The sequence below is a fragment of the Neopsephotus bourkii genome, unplaced genomic scaffold (genome assembly GCF_033783945.1).
Source record: "Neopsephotus bourkii isolate Nb327-2 ecotype Australia unplaced genomic scaffold, CSIRO-AGI_Nbou_v1 NB_730, whole genome shotgun sequence".
NCBI lineage: Eukaryota > Metazoa > Chordata > Aves > Psittaciformes > Psittacidae > Neopsephotus > Neopsephotus bourkii.
The window spans coordinates 291,321-312,500 of record NW_026901228.1 but is presented as its reverse complement, the minus strand read 5'-3'; the positions used below and the strand labels follow the sequence as shown (position 1 = coordinate 312,500).

The 21,180-nt window shown below is 39.9% G+C and overlaps 1 protein-coding gene across 7 annotated transcripts in view; it reads right to left on the bottom strand.

Moving 5' to 3' along the window:
* CCNT2 (cyclin T2) overlaps positions 1 to 20,898 on the bottom strand; it is a 24,584-nt gene extending 3,686 nt beyond the window's left edge. For 2 of the 7 annotated variants that reach the window (XM_061354306.1, XM_061354308.1), the window contains exons 1-9: positions 20,511 to 20,800; positions 19,689 to 19,770; positions 13,064 to 13,192; positions 12,073 to 12,133; positions 10,942 to 11,004; positions 4,329 to 4,374; positions 2,889 to 3,052; positions 955 to 1,025; positions 1 to 768 (exon numbers count right to left, since the gene is read on the bottom strand). The exon at positions 1 to 768 is cut by the window's left edge. In XM_061354306.1, coding sequence (XP_061210290.1) covers positions 1 to 768; positions 955 to 1,025; positions 2,889 to 3,052; positions 4,329 to 4,374; positions 10,942 to 11,004; positions 12,073 to 12,133; positions 13,064 to 13,192; positions 19,689 to 19,770; positions 20,511 to 20,785 — 1,659 coding nt within the window. In that variant the 5' untranslated portion in view covers positions 20,786 to 20,800. Of the gene's footprint in view, positions 769 to 954; positions 1,026 to 2,888; positions 3,053 to 4,018; positions 4,375 to 5,127; positions 5,236 to 7,232; positions 8,888 to 10,941; positions 11,005 to 12,072; positions 12,134 to 13,063; positions 13,193 to 19,688; positions 19,771 to 20,510 lie in introns of those variants that run through there. The other 5 variants (XM_061354307.1, XM_061354310.1, XR_009725565.1 and 2 more) reach the window with 5 other exon arrangements.
* Positions 20,899 to 21,180: the final 282 nt, after the last annotated feature.

Sequence of the window (21,180 nt, the reverse complement as noted above, 5' to 3'; positions counted from 1 at the left end):
TGTGGGTGGAATTGGTATGCGGAGCTTGAGCGAGCCACCCTTCTCTTTCTTATCAGACAAATGTTTTTCAGGCTTCTCAGCATTTGCAAGAGGAATTTTCATTTTAATAGGAGATGTGACAGAAGAACTGCTGGCTGCCTGTGGCTGCGTGTGTTTTTTATGCTGCTGTTCACTTGGGGTTGCTACATAGTGTTCTCTCACATCCAGCTCGAGGGTTTCGAGTTTGCGTTTCTCTCTGTATTTATCCAAAGACATTTTTTGAGGAATTATTACAGGAGCTGCAACTTGTCCATGGTGTTTGTTTCCTGACTTATGAGAATATTCTTGTTTGACAGTAGAATGATCAGCAAGTTTGTCAGGTCTGTGATGTACTCCGGAGTGCAACTGTATGGATGCCCCTGGCTGGAAGTTCACATTGTACTGACTGGCAGGTAATGTCTCCTGCTTTTGAGAGTATATTTGTTCTGTCCTTGTTTGTTCTTGATGCTGAGGCCATTCCTGGTGTGATGCCAAACTGTATGAGGTACTTGGCATTCCTGTAGCTAATATTGCCAAACTTTCAGGTGCATGACTGTCTGGAACAGAAATACTTCCTGAGGTCAGAGGTACCGGTGCAGGAAATGATGTAGATGGTTTTTGGAAACTTGTGTTTGCAGCTACACCAGCAACTGTATCCACCAAAATGGAATTCTGGACCAAAGATGAACCAAGAAGCGAGTTCTCTGATACCTGCCCATCGCCTTTAGGTTTCTTAGCTGCCTGATTAGCCTAAGTGCAAGGAGAGAAGTGGGAAAGTGCACAGCTTAGAATACATGTACAGTCCATTCTAATTTAGCTCAAAGGCGAGGAGAAAAGCCATTTAGGGTTTCACCCCCTCCCAGCCCAGCTGCTCACTTCATAATTCTCCTAGAAGTTCACCTCTTTTTGCTAGACACTTACAGGAAAACTCCTTACCCGCCAATTTCTAATTCTCTTGAGCCTGCTGGGCGTTTTCTCCAGTATCTGCAGAAACTCGTGTGTTAGCTCTGGGTAGGGATAGCAAAAAGAAAAAAGAATCCTTTTATACATCTGACTGTATAGTAAGCAGGTTCAACTTTAAGCATTTTTCTAGGCTGACAAGATACACCATTAGCAGTACTTATTACAGGCTGCATGTGGTTCCTATTGGTATTTAATACAAAAACCTTGTTAGTGTTGTCAAAAAAAGGCCATGGTATGCCACTACAACAGACTTCCGACCCCTACATGCTTTCTGAAAAACAGGGCTGCATTTAAGATTTTGCTTCTACCCTTGCAGAACCTGGATTTGTTAAACCAGAAATTTCAAGAGGGGTCTGTACAAGCAATAGCTCCTAAAACACAACTGCCATTGGGCGTTCCCTGTGTGAAGTTTCCTTTAAAGTATCAATTTCTAAGTCGCTGTTTCAGTCATTCCATCAAACTTCAGGAACAACCAGTAACACCTCTGAACAAAATATGAGCCATCACACCCTCGAAGGACCTAATTATAAGCAACAGCTTTTGATTAATTTGTGTTTGAGTCAAAGTAGCTGGCTGTGTTAAAAAAAAAACCCAGTCCAAAGATGCTTGCAATTAGCATGTCCACAAGGAAGCGCTGGTCCCCGTGCTCAACAGCTGCAAAGAAAAATAGCTGCCACTGAAATGTAATTTTACTCACAAGCTAAAAATAATTAGGTACAGTCAGAATTTGAATGCAAAAGTAGGCCTCTTGCAGGTCTGGAAGAACTGGCTTCTCCACAACTCCTCAGGCAAGTTATGAACTAAGCTGCTCCTAAGGGCAAAACTGCCTCAGCCCTTTGGTCTGCCCAAATCCGTGACACACACCAGCTCCAAAACCACTTCAAGAATTGAGTGGTGTTTACTGTGAGTTCACAGCACATGTCTCCTGGGGTTTTAAAAGCTGACGCGATGCATGCTCACCAAACGCACAAACCAATAGCCAGCTGAGAAGGAAGGCAGGGTGGTGGTGTCTGAAACTACAGGTACAACTTAAAGCAGCCTGTTAAGACAGGTATTTGAAGTTGGGATTTCAAGCTCACTCTGCTCTGTGCCTTGCATGACAGCTACTGAAGTTTTCACTTTCAAATTATATAAATATTGCCAGTATGAAATAAAAGTTCAGCAGAAAAAAAGCAGCCCATGGGGAGCTGTGCTGGGTCCTAACAAGTGTGGAGGCCTCTGCCACTGCTCCAAAACAAGTATTTCACTCTGGAACAGCAAAGCCCCATACATAGATCTGAAAGCCCCAAGAGCTACCACCTCCACTGCAGTAGCACGTGCAAGCCTTAAATTCAGACTCCATTGTAGTAAGAACTATTTCAAAGGATAGTAAACCTCTAGGTGTATGGTCTTCTAGGTATACACTTGCTTCTCTAAAGCAGCCATTTAACCAGAAAAAAAATACTTTAAAGCATTTGAGATAATCACAAGCTACACCAAATTAACACTGAACTGCCTTCCTAAGCACAGCAGTTTTCTGTATAGATTTAAGAACAGTTGTTCCAGTGTCAATGAAGCCATGAACCTGGACCAGTGATGTAACAGAGTGATCATGACTGCATGAATTTGCACCAGTAATTTCCCTCTTTCCCAGTTCTAAAAAGCACTTCAAGGTAAGATGCCAACCTGCATCTAACAAAGGGTATGTGGATGCCCCAGCCCATAGAAGCAAATACAAAGGGTCTCAAAACCAAGCTTGTCTTCCCAAGTTCTCCTCTCTGTTGTACCTTTCTTTCACCATAGAATCCAGTATGTGAAGTCAGCAAAACTTAGTTTAGGCTTAAAGCTACGCTCTTACTATATTATGCCCCCATTTTCACATTAACAAACCCTTGAATTTCAAGATGTGGCAAGACAGTTCTACTTACCATCTAGTAATTCTAGAGTAACCGAAGGATCTACATATTCCCACCAGTGTTTTCCATCAGTTGACACTGGAATCTCCCAGTTGGACCACTTGCAGGCCAAGTGAATGCACACACAGGCTATCACTGTGGGCTTGTACTGAAGACAGAACGTGGTAAGGTGAAGACTGTTGCACAAATTCCGTAATGAGGAACCAGAGGAAATCAAACATGTAAAACAGAAAACCCAAACAAATCAACCATTAACATACAAAATAAGAGAACTTGTCAAGCAACACAGTTATACATTAGTTCATAAGATATCATACTGTCTTAAGAAAACAAAGGGCAGGGCATTTATCTGACAGAAAAGTTTAATTTGTTTTTACTAAAAGAAGTGTGATGAACAATAAGTAAATTTATCAGTTTTCTACTGTACTTAAGCACTAAAAAGAAGTATAATATGGTCAATTAAAATTCTACAGTAAAACCCATTCAGCTGATTATGCAGTCTCTGAAAGAGACAATGAGAAGAAGGTACCCAGTAGTTCACAAAAGCCAGGTGAGTTACTTGTGGGCTTAGCTTTCACCAGGCCTGGATCTGTGATATTTGTGAACTTGCCTTCAGCCTTCAGCACCAAGACATTTGTTCAGTTTCTCAGTTTTATCACAGCTTTTCTTAACACCTATTTCCAATAAAAGAACCTCACCCACCAGGAAATATTTGGAAGAGCTTTAATAGCCAGCTGATATTGCTTAAGAACTATCTACACACAATGTAATCATCTTAAAGCTCAGAGTTGTTTTGCAAAGAGTAAATTGAAGTAATAGAGAAATCAAGACTTAAGTCTCTAATTCCCCCTCAGTACAACAGGTTACATATATTGTCTGTATATATACACACAGTCCCCATCTGGAATCCTAGAACTTTAGATTTATGTAAGCGCTCAATTTTTAAAACTAGGTATTAAGAGCTGTTTCTAAAAAGGAAGAGCACTGGACTACTACTAGTTTATCTGAAAAGAGAAACCAGCTAGTTGAAAAGATCTTAGGCCCACTACAATTTTATAAGTTAAGCTTCTATCAATATATTTAAAGTTAAGAGAAAACTGCCATTAACTACAAGTGTAAACTAGAAATAGTTTTGTACTTACCAAGATGCTCGGATTTCTAGGTTAAGTTTTGTAATCTTTAGCTGCTATTCAGGCTACCACTTTTAGACTTATGCACTCACAATCGAGAAAAATGTCATCAGAAAGCACCACTACACTTCTCATTGTGCATTTAACCCCTCTGTGCCATCAGGCCCTTGTACAATACACCGCACTGCAAACAGGAAGGTACCACCACTGTAGATGGCCCAGTCTCCTGTTGCAACAAGGGTAAGACACATGTAGGGGGCCCTGCAGTAAAGGAAGCTATAGTGTGCTACAACAGTGCAACAAAGAGGTTCAGGATAACAACCTGTTGGTAGCCATGAAATAGGATGTCTGTGCCAAATCCTTGCTTGCTGTAAGAAAAGAAAAATGGAGAGATTAAAGATCTGTGCTAACTTGTCAGGTTCACTCTAAAATTAAAGCAGTTTTACCTTCCAAAAAGCACCACTTGGTATTTCCACAGAATTGATCTGAATGTAGCTAACTAGCCTTTAAAATAATAATTTCTGAGATGCCGAAGAGGCCATTATATTTGGTAACTGGAGATGGACTGGTCAATCCACTCGCTGAACATCCCCTGTACAACCCACAGAATAGTTTCCTTTTGCTTATCTGACCCCCAAACACCTCACACACAAGTGCAGGCTCTTCTAGGCAGCCCTGCTTCCCACCCTCAGTAACAGATGACCCCTAGCACAAGCCTGGACCGCAGCAAGGCAGTCAGTAAAAGCCAATTCACAGCACAGTGCATGTTCTGCTCTTGAAGAGGAGCATGGCAGGATAGTGGAAGAACACCCCTCCACCCTCCAGCACCTCCCCCCAAACAGCCACATCTCTCCCCAAAGCCCTACACCATAGCAGGCTCCCAAGATAGGTGGTAACAAATTTAAATGAGTTTAATTAAGAGCACCAAACTCGGAACATTTTGTTCCATGTTTGTTAAACCTATGGCAAGCTCCAACAGGAAATAAACAACTTCATTTAGTTACAGTCAAGTTAAAAAAAACACACAAGACTGCAATGTGCCAGAAAGGAATAGCTAATGGCTTTGGCTGTAGCAGCCCTCCAGCACTGACCCCAAAGCTCCTAACTAAAGTACAACTTACTGTAACATGCATATAATGGAATAGCTGGGCACAAGGGGTTTAACTGAAGATTGAACGCAGCCTTCATTGAATTCTGACTTTGACACTATCACTTGAAACCAGTGCTACCTGCAGAAAGCGCATTGTTGAATTTCATGTCAAAGGGAATATTATTAAATATTTATTTCAATAAGAATCTTTCCAAAAAGGTTGAGAAAACCTGCAATGGCTTTGCAAATTTAGTTTTTAAAAAGTGGTATTAAAGATATAATTTAATTTCTCACTATTGCCAAGAAGCAAAAATCAGACTTGTTTTCATGCTACCCAGCCAGGCAGTGCCACCATCCAAGAAGAATGTGGAAGTAGCAAGGGAACAGGATCTGTTCCTACACACATAATACATTTGTGTCTAGGAACTACAATCCCTAATAATCAAAAGGTGAACTGATGATGTGACAGTGCTATATGATAATATTGTTTGCAAATGGTAATTGCCAGATTACCACGGAGATCCACCTTCTCCTCTCCCTCCCATCACAATAATTTAAGGCAGTATCACCAAAAAGTGAAATGAGACTATTGCAACAAAACAAATGAAAACACAGGAGGGTTGACTAAGACAGAAATTGATGTCTTGCTCTTCATTTTTCAAAGTACTGTTTAAAGTCTCTTCAATGATTTCTATATTCTGTAAAGTGACAACAGGTTTGAATCAAGGGACTGGACCAAAAAGCACCTCTACTCTCACTGAAATGTCCCTTTTGGACAAGGAAACTTCTATTTAACATCAGCTTGAAAGTTGAGTAAATCAACACACATACCTGGAAGAAAAGAATCACATCTTGAAACACACATTTTTGCCTCAATCAAAAATTAATGCGCTAAATACCTTACTTATACTACAAGCAGTATGGTATGTTTTCATATTTACAGGTAAATAATCATTGCTAAAACCAGTGAGGAATTTCAGCTCACAACTAAAGCCTATGGTAACACAAAGCATAACTGAAAAGATCCATTTCAAACTCTTCACTTACGTTTAAGGACAGCTTTGGTTTAGTAGAATCTATCACTAAAATTAGAGCTCATGAATTTTGGTTCATGTATTTTCCTTTATAGTGGTGGAAAGTGCATCACCTAATGAAAATAATCTTGAAGAAGAGGCCAAAACAAGTCAGCAGAGCTTCTCTGTCACAGCTTATAAGCTGCAGGACTAATGACTATGATGCCAGCCATTAATAATCAGTTCTGTATGTGATTTAAAACACCCACCCTGTCTTACTGCAGTAACTTCTGAAGAGTGATTTAAAACACTCACCCTGTCTTACTGCAGCAGAAGCAACCATAAGGCAGAGGATTACTAAAGTAGTAATCAAGATTTTTGAAACAGCAGCTGTCCAATACACCTTCCCAAAGGCTACTGTCTCCAAGAAATTCCCAGTGGAAACCAAAATGCTCTTTATTAGGTGTAGCCACACAATTCAACAAGTTCAAATTCTGAATCTTTTCTTCGACACCAGGTTATCTTGGATCTTGAGATAATCATGGAAATGCGACTGCCATCTCACCCTTAGGAAGGTGGTAGCTGGCTATGCCTAGGACCCTGACAACATACATACAAAATTCCCTGGAAAGAGGGGCCTGCAGATAAGCCAGTCTGCATCAGAAGAAAGCTTGCTGAGGTCCTTCTGGGCAAAAGGAAAAAGGCTCTGAACAGAGGAATGTTGGTGGATGCCTGTTGTATCTGGAAAGGGCAGGAGGAGGCCGTGGTGCAGACATTCAAGTCTGAGCAGTCCTGGTGGCTTTGCTTTCTTGAAAATACTTAAACCTTGGGAACAGGCCGGAAAAATCCCGAGGGGAAAGTTCAAAATGCGAAGGCCGCCTGTAGCGCTGCTGGAGTGCAGCTGCTGTTTAAGATCTTTCCACACCACTCAGTATACTAAGGTTTACATTTTCCTCACAAGAATACCCTCTGAAAAAGCTGATTCGTTTTCATTTCTTCTGCTGACTTTATCAGCCCCATTTAACCAACGGCACCTGTGCACACAGACACTACGGTATGTTTGAAGAATCTGACAGTGTTATTTCCACAAAAGATTAATAAGGATCATGGGTGTTCAAGATACCTGATAACCTGCAGAGTAGTGAGAACAATCCTAGAATCCTTGGGATCCAATCTTCAGTTCCAAAAGAAGGTTGTGTACCAACATAGAAAAAGGAACGACTGAAGACTTCCTGAGATGGAGATGAGGATACAGATTCCTCTTCTTCAAGTTCCATGAGAAGCAGGCTGGGAACAAATCAATTTGCACCAGAGCTGACGAGGACCATGCCATGGTCTCAGCACTAGGGCAGTTTCACTGCTGATCACTGAACTAGCATTCAAGCCAGTAAGGTAGTTTGATACCAGAACAGTTTTTGGTGTTTTGGTGTTGGGTTTTTTGTTTTTATTTTCTTTTTTCTCTCTTCAGCACCAACCATCCTTGGTTGAAGCTTGCTGACAAGCCTTCACAGATCCACTGCCTCCAGATTCCTTAGAGGACCTGTGGGATCCTAAGGAATGATGGTCCTGTCTCCTCTTCTCAGTCTCTTGACACTGAGGAAGAATGGTGCAGAAAAAAGACTGAGCCCATTCTCCTTTTCTACTATACTGACCAAACTGAAAAAAATGGAACAATTTCATCAACCCATGAATCTTTGAAAACCAGAAGAAATAATTAGATACCTTACACCGGAACATTATGAGTCATGTATCCATCCAGTCACCCCTTATCTGCAATGATCTGTGATGTCTAAAACTACACCTTCAGAAAGGCTTTCAATCTTAGAGATGATGAATTCAACTTTTTCTTTACTTGTACGTCGAAATTATTATGTTTATTTGCACCAATTCCCACTTACTAGTTCATCTTCAGCTTCCAGCAACTGATCCTGGTATGTCATTACGAGACTAGACAGTCTTCTGACAAAGGACTTGGCTGAATCTCTTGAGCACTACCACCAACTGAACATGGTTTGGTTTTTGTTCTTTTTCCATTTTGTTTTTAAAAGGGAAAGCTTACAGATTAATACAGGTAACAGTGACAGCATAAAGCACATTATGCTGGATGCAAGACAACAAAAAGTGATACAGAGAATCAGCCGTCCTCTTAGCCACTTAACTTCAGGCAGCAAAAGGGCATCTTCTCACCACGTGGCAACTCAGTGCACACATGCTAAGGCAAAATCTTAAGTATACTTGCATACCTCAGCTAACCTCGCTGCCTCTCTTGATACTTAAATAGCCCTGTTACATTCCTCCCTTCCTTCTCTCCCTGAACACACAGCTGGGAGGTTTTAATAAAACAGTCTTGGATAAGTTCATCACGTTCAATAAGAAAGGTGTTTCTGCTTTTCTGAAATAGTGCTTTTCGTTCAAGAAGACGTTACCAGAACTGGTTGAAGCCACCCTGGATTTCATTTCAACTTCTCAGTGAATCCCTTTAGCACTAACAGTTTAACACTGACAAGTCTCAGATACATTTTTAAAGCTTCAGGACATGAGATCTAAGTGTTGCACCTACTCACAACAACATACTGTCCACTAAATAGATGTCAAGAGATAGAGACCTAAAATCATACCACCACATCTTTGAAGATCTATCACTGTGCCCACAAGCCCATCTCTTTATCCACTCGATATACAAGACTAATGTTCCATGGCAATTATTCTCTACTTGCTTGACTTGCATGCAGGACTACGGACTTCACGCTTAATGTTTTTAATTTATAGATTTTTTTTTTCTTTGTTAAATATGAGGTATTGAGTCCTGGGAACCCCTAGGAGGGGCATAGGCTGATGAGAATCCCATTTGCATACACACACACCAAGGAGCACACCTACTGAAGTGAGTAGGTTTTCAAGCCTCAGCTATATTTACATTCACTTTTGTACCAATTCTGGAGGTAGATGGATTCCAGCCCTCACTGGAGTCTTCAGATTTCAAGACTTGGTATAATCATAGAATAGTTAGGGTTGGAAAGGGCCTTAAGATCATCTAGTTCCACCCCCCCTGCCATGGGTCCAGGGACACCTCACACTAAACCATGTCACCCAAGCCTCTGTCCAACCTGGCCTCAAACACTGCCAGGGATGGAGCATTCACAACTTCCTTGGGCAACCCATTCCAGTGCCTCACCACCCTCACAGTAAAGAACTTCTTCCTTATATCCAATCTAAACTCCCCCTGTTTAAGTTTTAACCCGTTACCCCTTGTCCTCTCACTACAGTCCCTGATGAAGAGTCCATCCCCAGCATCCCTACAGCCCCCTAATTTTAGAATTCTAGGTATTTTGTTAATCTCTGCTGACACTAAGTATTAGCTTTAAAATGTCAAATTTAAAAGTCAGCATGCACCTTCATTATATGAATTTTGTCAGTACACAGAAGTAGCATAACAAAGGAAAAAGGTGAACTGTCTTAGAGGGGTACCTACCCTTGACTAGAAGAAATAACTTTTGTGGAGCAGTATGCTTTTCTCCTAGTACATTCATTTCAAATACATTTGCTAATGTGGAAATCCTGATGCAGCTAAAAAATACCACCTGCCACCCCTCCCCACAGCCCCCAAAACCAAGCAGAAGGGCAGGGGCTCACACAAAACAGTGAAATCTGTGCTTATATTTGTATTCACCAACAGCTAAAAAAATCCAAAGTAAAACTCTACAGGCTGCTCATGCAGACTATTGAGACTTCAGGTGCAATTAGATTTATGCACTGAATCACAACCAAATCTGGACATAGAATAAAAAATGATTATCTTATAGCAAGAATAGCAATAAAGCTACCTTATATGCAAATAAGTAACAGCACTGGTCCTGCTCAGACTCAGAAGACACTACACCAGTACGCTACTTTAAAATAAGACCTTTCCTTCAAACAAAAATTTTAATTCTAGAGTTACTACAGAACAAATCTAGTTTATCTGATGAAGTTGTACCTAACCTTCCTGTATTTTATGGGGGGAAGGGATGGGAAACCCACAACAAAAACCCTTTGAAGCACTTAACTTTACATTTTTCACTGCAAAACCAGGTAATGACTAACAACCATGGTCTAAGCATTTCCAAACACTTTTTAATTAAGGAATGTAATTAACGTGAAAAGCTTATTTTAGGTGCTTTGACAACATATTCCTTTTTTTTTAAAAAAAAAAAAAGCTCTAAAGGAAACAAATTTAAGAATTAGAGGTGTGCCAAAACACAACAAAAAATGTTAAAGAACTAAACAGAATCCTGGCCAGAGTCACATTAATGAGCTCCATACGAGTCAGAGGATATGATTATTTAACAAAAGGTTTGGGGTTTTGTGCTACCACCCAAAATAATAAGTACACCCTGCTCAGAAAAACAATTAGTCATATCTTTAAGTATTTGCATGTGATAGCACACCTACTATGCACTTTATCCCTCTCCAATTACCTAAAAAGACTTGCTAAAAGAGAAAATAAATATTAGCCATCAACAAACGTGCAGTCTAAACTTCACTTGGTAAAACTACTTCAGAGTGAAAATAATCAACCCAGAACGATACTATTCAACTACTAACTGTTTCTGTCATCTGAGAAAACATGGAACAGACATTATTAAAATCAAAGGTAAAGAAAGCAAAAAAATTTACAAAGGACAGAGATCTGGACTCTATCAAACTCTAAAGGTTAAGATGAAACTTTTAGTAATTAGCTTAAAGCAAACTTTTTAAATAACATAGATGTTAAAAACTGCATTAGAAAAGCAACACCACATTTTACTAGAAAGATAAAAAAGGACTTACAGAAGCCGTTAAAAGTCACTGACCTCTCACTAATTGTGTGCATTTCACAACATCTGTGTGAGGATGTTCAATGGTAATTTCAAAACCTGAAGGGTTATGAATACATTTTAGAATTACGTATTTGCATCTGAAAAATAAAACCCCAAACCCTTTTTATTTCCCCCAAGCCCTAAAATACGTGCTTGCTAAGCCTCTGCACTGCAGATCAAGTAACACTATTTAACTGCCTTTTATTCTGCACCCCTTCATACTTTTGAAAGGGAGATGGTAGAGCCACTTCAAGATCAATTAGTAAAATATTCTTACAGTAATCTTAAGTTATATATATAACCCTGGAAGATACTGTATTTTTAAAGTTGAACATATCTGAATAGTTTCTAGCACATTAAGTTGTTAGTAAAAGTGTGTATGCACACACTTCAATCACTGATTTCTGGGACTTAGACATGTCACATCTACGAAATTACAAGTTAAGTCAACTTGTAGGTCAGTGACTTAAGAAACCTTTATTTGTTTATGACACTATTTTAAGAACGAGGTCAAACAACACACTCAAAGTGGTATTTAACAATACCTGAGTAAGTCAGTGTTTTCAGGCTTGCCCAGCTGTAATTATCTCTAGTTAGGTTACTTTAAAGTCATAAGAGCTTCTTATCAGAACATTCCATTTAAAATTTTGGAATCACCTGAATCCATTAAATGGTTACACTATGACTTGTGATGTTCAGAGGTAGCAATCCTGCTCAATTATGTAATGTTCAATGGAAAGGCAAAATGGGGAAGAGCATTTGGTATAAAGCTCTTCCCAGTTGATTCAGAACATGTACACAGCTAGCATAGTATAACACGTTACCCCACATGAAGGAATATCAAGGTAGTTACTACTTTGAAGTAAAATTTATCTGGAAGGGTGTACTGTTCTAGTCCATCAAGCTGTCAGAAACATCAAATTACAAGTACAGATACGCCTTCCCCCCCCCCCCCCAAATGAACACAACAGAACTGCTAACATGAAACTAAATTCACAGGTCAGAAGTTGTATACAAAATAATAAAATTCTTGTGTATAAACAACACAATCAAAATCCAGTTACTTAGGTCCCATTACTTCTTCATGGTAAGTTTGGCAAACAGGAGAGATTTAGACAGACATACCTAAAGTTTGAAGCATTATTGTTTCAAGTATAACCAGCTCTTGGGCTTGCTGAAGGTATGCCTGAAACAAATAAGCAAAAAGGTCAAGATGTAGCTATGCATTGTTTCAAGATTTTAATTATACACTTCTTATTTGAATACTGGTACTAGCAACACAAAGTAAGACCACTACCCAGCCCAGTTAAAACCAACTCCAACACTTCACTGAGGTGATACTTTCTTTTACCTGTGTAAGCAGCCTAAACATCTTTCACAGCAAGATTTCTTTAGTCTGGATATTATATAATCTATTCTAGCAAAAGAATTCTGGGAGGAGAGGTGGGGAGTGCTGTAAGAATTGCTAAGGCTTGCCAGTTCTAATCCATTCAAGTATCTCTAGGCAGTTATCCATTTTACAAGTACTTTAAAGTACAGCTGAGTATATTCAGTTGGCCTGTGTTAAGCAAACAGCTTCAAACGCATATATATATATGTACATATATATATATACATATACACACACCCAAACCAAAATTTATACACCTCATTCTGAGAGCTGGGAGCATAGCAAAGGTGTTCAAATACTTTCATATGTCAGCTAAGGCCCAACAGGTTGTAACAAGCTCAGCCTAACCTTCAAGATGAACAACTCTAGCGCATTTTCACAGTACTTCCTCTTATGTTTGGTTTCAGGATGAATAATCTCAAGAAAGAATATATGAACTATAAAGTACATGGAAGCATACAAACTTTGGCAAATGAAAGGAAGACCAATATGTAGCAGAAGCAGACAAATGTAGATAATGGTGCAGTGAGCAGCTAGCTGAGAAAGACAGTGTTCTGAACTCCTCCCTGCACAAATTGTGTGATTTATGGAACCATGCATGAAACCTCTTGCATCTTAAAAACAATGCAAGTTCAAGATCAAATAATCTCTTCCAGCTGAGACAATACAACATATCATTAGATGAAGTGTCATCTGCTTATCTGTAAAACCATGACTTCCACCTACATCGCTTTTTGTATCCAGTTGTGGCTCTTGAGGATGAAGACAGGCATTTACCACTTTAATAACATGTTCAAGTTTCCGTGGCTGTTCTTCCACTTTTGCAGCCAAAAACAATGCCGTAGGAGATATTATCTACAGAAAAAAAAACCCAAAATACATGTATTTATTCAAACTTCTTACAAATAGGACTTGAATTTTTTCAAAATGAGAGCCTAAACTGAGTTAGAAAAGGTTTAAGAAATTGGACTTTTTTTAAACAATTCTGAAATCATGTAATGCAACACAAAATAAGTAATCATGTTTTATTTTATAACTGATGTAATCCTCTCAACAGCACAGGGAGGGAGTAGCGTATATGTTAAATTACATTTGTGAGTAAGATGTCTGAGGTTTAACTAATTCTAGTACAACATGAAAAGAACAGATTTGGTTCAGAAGATTTAGTCACACTAGAACAAGCTGTTTCAAGTTAAATATACTTTGTGAGAAAGTTCATCCAATTTCTTGCACAGTAGCGAGCCATTACACAGTCTTTTTTGTAAAAGATCTGCTAGCATTAGATTCTCCTAAAAAGTGAGAAACTTTGCAGAGATCTTTATTAAAAGCAGCTTATTACATAAACACAGGTTAGATAAGTAAAAGCTAACTCTTAGAAACTTTACTGTATATCCAGCAGTATCTGGAGAACAAAGCACAAGGGTTAAACACCAGTTATAATAAAGACTACAAATTACATTCAAAGAAGAAAAACTTTATGAAACTCTAGGTGTCACAAGCCAGCAGCAAAGCACTCATTAGCATTTCAGCATCACCTAGGAGTTTAGTATGAAGTAGTTTTGATGCCTTGTTGTCAGCTAGAACAACTGACATACATAAATACAGATCATAAAGAATCAGGGTTCTCTCTGTATGCAAAAGTTGCCCATGTTAAACAGGAATGAAGATGACAGCAGAAATCTTCATGAAGACATGAGCAGATTAAACTGGTTAAACTTTAGCCAGGATAAAGCATTTATTCAAGGATTGAAATAGCTGCCTGTTGAGTATTTAATTAGTGCACAGTGTAAGCACTGCAGGTATTGGATTTCTCATTCATTGCCCAAATAGAACTAGACTGAATGAACTGAATAGCAGACATACACCCCCTTGGAGTGAGTTTCTTTTTTGTTTGGGGGGGGATGAAGGTGGGGGGAGGTCAGCAAGCAGCCCTTTGTTATGCCAAAATGAAACATTTGGTATAAAAATTTGCAGCATCTGAAAAACTGCAGCAAATTAGCATTGACCACGTAAGTAATGACACTCCTGGAGCTTTCAAATGTATTGAGGGAGTACTTTTTGCCTCCTTAAATCACTTTGAAATGTCCACTTGGTTCTTAAGTAAAACTTTTAAGTTGGCAGACTAGAGGAAAACTGACACCCTGGGAAGGTGATACTCTTTGATGCTAATACACCATGAAGAAATCTAATATGCTAAAAAATACTAAACCACCCAAACCAAGTCACAGGGAACAAATTCTTCCACAAAGGAAACAAAAGAACTGCTTTCTTTTCAAGAAGCCTGTAACTTAAGCTTTACCAATGAATGAAATAAAAAATTGAAGTCAGGTGTTGCTGACCAATGCCATATTAACACTGCCATTTAAGACTTCTGATGATTTTTGAGAAGTCCCTATTCGCATCACCTGAAGTAACAATTTGAAATTCTGGGAGAAATTCCCTTTGCTTATCTTTGGTTATCTTTCAATTTATCAAAACAGATCCATTCTCGCCAAGAAGTCTCTACTCAGTTCCTGATATCTAAGAACTTACATAAGGCACAGTTTTGGAGGCTGATTTAAATCAAACTGATTAACTGGCACTCTGGTTCATCAGAAATCTTTATGCACACCAATTATCTATTTCCTTAAACAAACAAACAAACAAACAAACAGAAGCACTGGCTTCTGGCCAAAGAATTTCAGGTCTCTGTCTTGTCTAGGATGAGGGTTCTCATTCCCAGTTTAGAGCAGGCTGGTGTTTTTGTCTTCCATAGCATTTATTTGGGAAAACAGACATACTAATAAAATTTCAGATTTGGCATGCATACAGTCCTCAGTGAAGACAGCACACCTGCTAAATGCATAACTGGCAGTTACTCAAATGCTTTCATTCCTTTCCAATTCTCAAAAATAGCAGAAAAAGCAAAACAGAATAAAGAAATTAAAAGACACAGACCTGACAAAACTGTAAGCTTCCTATATATAAGCATCTGCATTTGACATAAACCTAAATAATTCTAAGAAGTTATCTAGCATGCACCCAAAACACTTTAAACTTTTGAGAAATATCTTCAGAAGATCACATGTGATTTATGAAATCCCAGGTTTTTTACTAGCTGAGAATCACAGAAACAGAAAAACCAAAACATACAAGCCTTATTATCACAGCCCAAGAGCATTATACAGCAAGTTCTACTGGTGTGACACGAATCCTTCTTTATTTTAAAAAGTACAAGACATATTGTAAAAAGTGTTATTATAATGAAAGCACTTAGAATAATCTCAGAATACAGTTGCAGCACATATTTTCAATGAATTCCCTTTCCCTTTTAACACAAGTATTAGTACATTTTTAGACTTGATACAAATTAGCTTAAGATGTTAAGTGGTTCCAGTCTGTGATACATGTTTGCAAGTGTGAACATGAGGAGTTGCAAGGTTTTGGGTTTTTGTTGTTTTTTTTTTTAAATTATAGCCATGAGCTCACATTGCATAAAAACAGCAACTATGCTAAATTGCAAGATCAAAACCAGAACTGCCCAAAACAGCCTCACTAAAACTTGGGGTGCATTATGAAAGTTTTAAGAACTTTGCATAACTGCAAAGTCAACTGTTCAATACCGCAAACAGGACAGGGAACAAGAGACAGGAAAGGAATACAGAGGGACAGAAAACAAAATAACCCTCCACACGACCCATCTACCTTGCACTTCAGGAAAAAAATGCCTCCTGCAGCTTCTTCAGACACTTTACAAAGTTCCACTGCACATTATACAAAAACCACCTTGAGATCAACAAGTGTATTTCCAACCGGTTGTTTGGTATTCCACATGGCTTTTCTAAAGATTATACTTAAAAATACAGCTACCATTTTGATGCCTTACCTCTCATTTCCAGCATACCAAGCATTTTTCCCCCTTCTCTGCTCTTCAAATCACAGTGTACTGAAGAATAAGACCCTAAAAGAGGTATTTGCTATAGAATAGCATCAAACACACCAAGTACTATGGAAGCAGTATTTCCAGAGGTATTTTAATTTTCAAGATATCTTAAAGTCTAAGTTAGGCTAGGATTTCCTATAAAAAGCCAGCAAGGTCCCTCCCCACCACAATATTAGTACTGATTAATGTTATACTCAGTGAACCAAAGTTACTATGCCCTGGTCAACAGTAATGTAGAAAGAATAATTTGTACTACTGCTGAAGAAATTCACAGTAGTTCCTGAAATGTCATTTGCATGGCAAGGGAAAATGAGTAGTCAGGGCACCTAATTCTGCCTAATTTCTTCTCAGTAAGGCAAGTTACCATCCTGTTACTGGGGAACAGCAACTTTGCAAGGTCTTAATCTGCTTTGATTGCAACATCAAAATCTCAATACATTTTTCTTTGCACCTAAATGTATGCACTTAGTAGAAAGCCCCCTGCAATTCAAAAGCTGCTTGCTAGCCCGCAGTAACTGCAAAAATAGGGATATTCAGTCATTAAAGAAGCAAACATGACGCACTGAGAATGAACCCAAACTACATTAACTGCTATGTGCACCCCTGTGGCTCTACAGATTGAAGAGGCTGTTGGGAATTCTGTTACCTATTCACAGTTGACTCAAAATCTTGAAAGCTTGTAAAATGGTTTAGCAATAACATTGAATTAAAAAAAAAAAAAAGAATTAGAAAACAGCTATTAGTAAATGACCTTCCACTAGAAGACCTGTTTATTAACAATTAAGTGCACATGACTTACATGTAAGACACAGGTGTGTATTTGTATAACCCAGCAATTGCATATGGAAGTGTTTATTACTTGCCTAAAAACATCAGCCTCCCAATACAGCAAGAAAACAAAGGCTATAGTTTTTCAGCTGGCCATCATAAGGCATTCTGACTAATGGCCATCTAATTTTCTAGCCCCAGCCTTCAGATTCCTTCTTGCCATGGATAAACATGACTGCATGCACACAACAAAGAAATAATAAGATATATACTCCATATAATGTCAAAAAAATTAGCTAGGTCTTATTTCAAGCCTGCCAGTACTTTACTATTTAATTTCTAAGGATTAGTTTCTTCTTGCAGTTGATGAATAGTGTTACATTTTTTAGCTTGCCGAGTACTCTGGAGATTTGATATTAAGTATTTATTACACTCCATGGCTTTTGCTTTCTCTACAGAGAGCCCACCAGATGGTTTGGAAGTATTTTAAAAGTGACTCACATTCACTGTAAGACCACCCCTCTTTACCCTATAGAAAAATAAGAACATGCATTTGCCCACCAGTACACACACAAAGCTGCTGTTTGGCCCTATGCTCACCAAGAACTACACAAAGTAATTCAGCAGGAATCTGTACTATCAAGTGCTAACTTGCAGTACACTCACCTTCAACATATTTTAATAGTATTACCTAAGAATTAATTTATCAATATACTTTCCTTCTCTTGTAATAGCTGCAGTTTCTATGGCACTCAGCAATTACATAGCTTACTTGTGAATTTTAACATTCATAAATGTAACTTAAGACAGAGTTTTCATAACAAGGGCACTATGTCTCCAAATACTACTGGGCCTCCAGTTCCAAGTGACCAGCGTTTTCCAGTGTCTTGTGAAAACCTAAATAGAGCAGCTGAAGCTTCTTGCTGCCCAACTCTATCCTAGATTCCCAGATGACAGTATAAACAGTAACCTAGCATGAAACACATCTAACACAAGTCCCAGCTACAGCAGCTCTACACAGTGAGCTCTTCACTCCAAGCAGCTCTGCCTGTATCAAGTTTGCAAAACATCCACAGGCACAGAAAACTTTGGATGCTTCACCTGATCCTCTTCCACTGGCTACAGATTCCTGCTACATGGGCCAGTACAGAGGGAGCAGAGACGGAACAACTACTTTACTGCCTCCACTCAATACATTACAGAAACACTCAAAGAGCATATTCCACCACAAAGCCTGCTGGAACTTGATCTTCATGTGTGCTACTCTTGCTCTAAAACTAGAAAACTATTTTAGGGAAGTACATTTTGATTTATATGCATATCCATTCAGTACTCTGAGCTCTCTGTCACAACATAAATAAAACCTACATTATAGATTTCTTCCAGTTAAAGAGTTTCAGGCTTATGTGCACTTAGCTCAAGTTGTAATTAAACACTTAGCTTTTTTGCATTAAGACCTGTAATGCCGCAGTGTTGGTAACAACCTTGCTGGAAGTTCGAATTTTGCCTTTTAGACAAAAATAATTAAATACATGTCTGAAATGCACGTATAAACTAATAGCTATTTCCTAATGAATAAACACCAAATAAGACATCCATCTGCTCAGCCAACAGTGATAAATTCTTGTGAGACAAGAGAGTGATTAACACTGCAACCCATGCTGTACCTGCCCAAATTTCAGACAGTGCAAGATCTGCATGATTCTATCCCTTGACAGATCAAGGTCTGGTCTGTTCTAGATCATAACATCTGTCACAGTCTCAACCCGTGAAAAATCAAGATCTGAGAAAACTCATCCTCACCACTTGGTGATAGACCACCATTCTTATTAACTGCTCTTGCAAATTCAGTATAAAATATTGACTGAAAGTACTAAAAAGTCCCCAAAACAAAACCCACACCAAAACCACAGGAATCGCTAGAATATTATCAGTTTTCTAACTATTGCATCCAATACTGGCCATAAAAAAAACCCAAAAACCAAACACCTGAAATTTTCAAGTTTGTATCTCAAGTTCCACACCTGTCACAAAGCCTCCCAATTACAGGCAGTGTTTTTACTGAAGGATTCAGCTCCTCCTAATACATTCAGTGTTCAGATTCAAGGTATCTAGTTAATTAGTTAAAAACAGGAAAGCTGTCATTGTCTCATCAGATTTAAAGATCTTTCTTGTCTAACATGACTTATCATCATACTGCTAAGTATAGACTGGTTAAATGAATTTACACCATCTTTCAAGACCAGACACATAATCCATATGGATCTGTACTTAACCGTATTATAACTGTCTGACACACCATGCTTGCACTACCACTGACTTCATTAACAAAAACGTGTGTTCTTACACATCAGCCTTGCAAACTACAGCACATGAGCACTAGCCAGTTTCAAAGCATCTCAATGAATTCTTCACACATCCAAATCTGTTTGCTGCTGGTGCCTACTTTTTCATTTTGGTGGCAAAAGTACAATCTAATTGCCACCAGTTAAAATAACTCACAGTTGAAAAAAAGTATTATTATTCCTTCTAAACCACCAACCTAAAGCAAGAATTCCTATAAACAGAGCAAACTTTACAAACCAGCAAAGCAACATAACATTTGTCAGTTAGCCTGCCAAAATCATGTGTGTATTATTACCACATATAAATCATACTTACATTTCGATTAAATTTTGTAAAGGAATGATGCATATAAAACCTGTGCATGTAAACAATTGCAGTATTTATCGTAAGCTGAGATCTGGAAGGTTAAATTAAGGAAACACTAGATATTCATATTAAGAAAATTGTTTACATGGACTGAAAGTGAAATACTTTCTGCATCAATCAGTATTTTTAACATACAGGCTTCAGCTGAAAATGAATTAAGGACATGATATTTCAGAATTTAACTGCTATTAACTCACTGAATTAAAATAATACTATTGAATGGAAACTCCTCAATGGGCGACATATACTGAAATACCGTCTCGAGTGCTTTTGCTTTGGTCCAATTCAACTATTTCAGTAGTTATTTGAGGTTTTAGTCTTACGCTGATCTTTTTTTTTTCCTCATAAATCAAATGTAAGAATGGCTAACGAGATGTCCATTTGAAGAAAACGAGACTGCAACCAACCGGGATGTAACTTCAGGAGTGCCTACACCGGCAGCTAGACACCAACGCAGCCAGAAGGCTCGGTACGTACCCGCCGCCTGTGCGGCCAGCCGCGACCCCGGCCTCCCTCACACGCCGACAAAGGCGGCGAAGCGGGGGTTTGGCGAGGCTCCTCCTCCCATTCTGTGTTTCACGGCCACGGCTCCATCCCACGCGAGCTCCCTTCAGGGGCATGCCGAAGGAGTGGGGAGCGTCACGGGGAGGGAGAGTGCCCACTCGGCCGGTAAAAGACCCCCGCAGCCCGCCCAGGCTCCTCGCTTCCCTCAGCGCAGCGCGCGGCCCGCTCCCGCCCAGCCCCGCCGCCCCACAGGCCCTGCTCGGATACACGTTGAGGCGCTGGCCCATGTCTTGAATGAGGTTGGCCGCCTGCTGCCGGTACGAGAGCTCCTTGTCGGCCTCCACACCGCAGCGCCGCGACGGCGTGTTCTCCAGCTGCTCACGGCTGAAGAACCAGCGGGATGCCGCCGAAGAACCACCGCCACCCCGAGCCAAAGCACCCGCGCCCGAACCCGCAGCCGCCATGACACTTCCTCCCCCTCCCTCCGCGGCCCCGCCCGCCGGCAGGGGCGCCGCTCCCGGCCCCTCCCCCCCGCCCTTCATCGCCACTCTCGCGAGAGTTAGCGCAACAGAGCGCGGTCACCCTCCCTTCTATGTGCACTGAACCATAGAGTCTCGCGGCAGCGCAGCAAGAGCGGACGCTCAGGCGGAGGGTCACGTGCTATTGCAGGGCGGTGGCGGGCGGCCATCGCCCCCACGGGCACGTGACTCGGTGAGTAACCAACCAGGGTGAGGCTCCGACGACCGGAAGTGATGGCTCGCGGTGCCCCTTCACTGGCTGGCAGCTGGTGCTGATTGGTTGTGTTGCGGCGGGTCGGTGGGGTGGTGGAAGCGGCTGAGGCGGCTGAGGCGGCTGCAGTCGGCCTGGGGAAGAGGGAGCTCCTCAGCTACAGGGTTTGATAGCTGTGAGAGGAGCTTCAGCAAAGTCACTCCTCTGG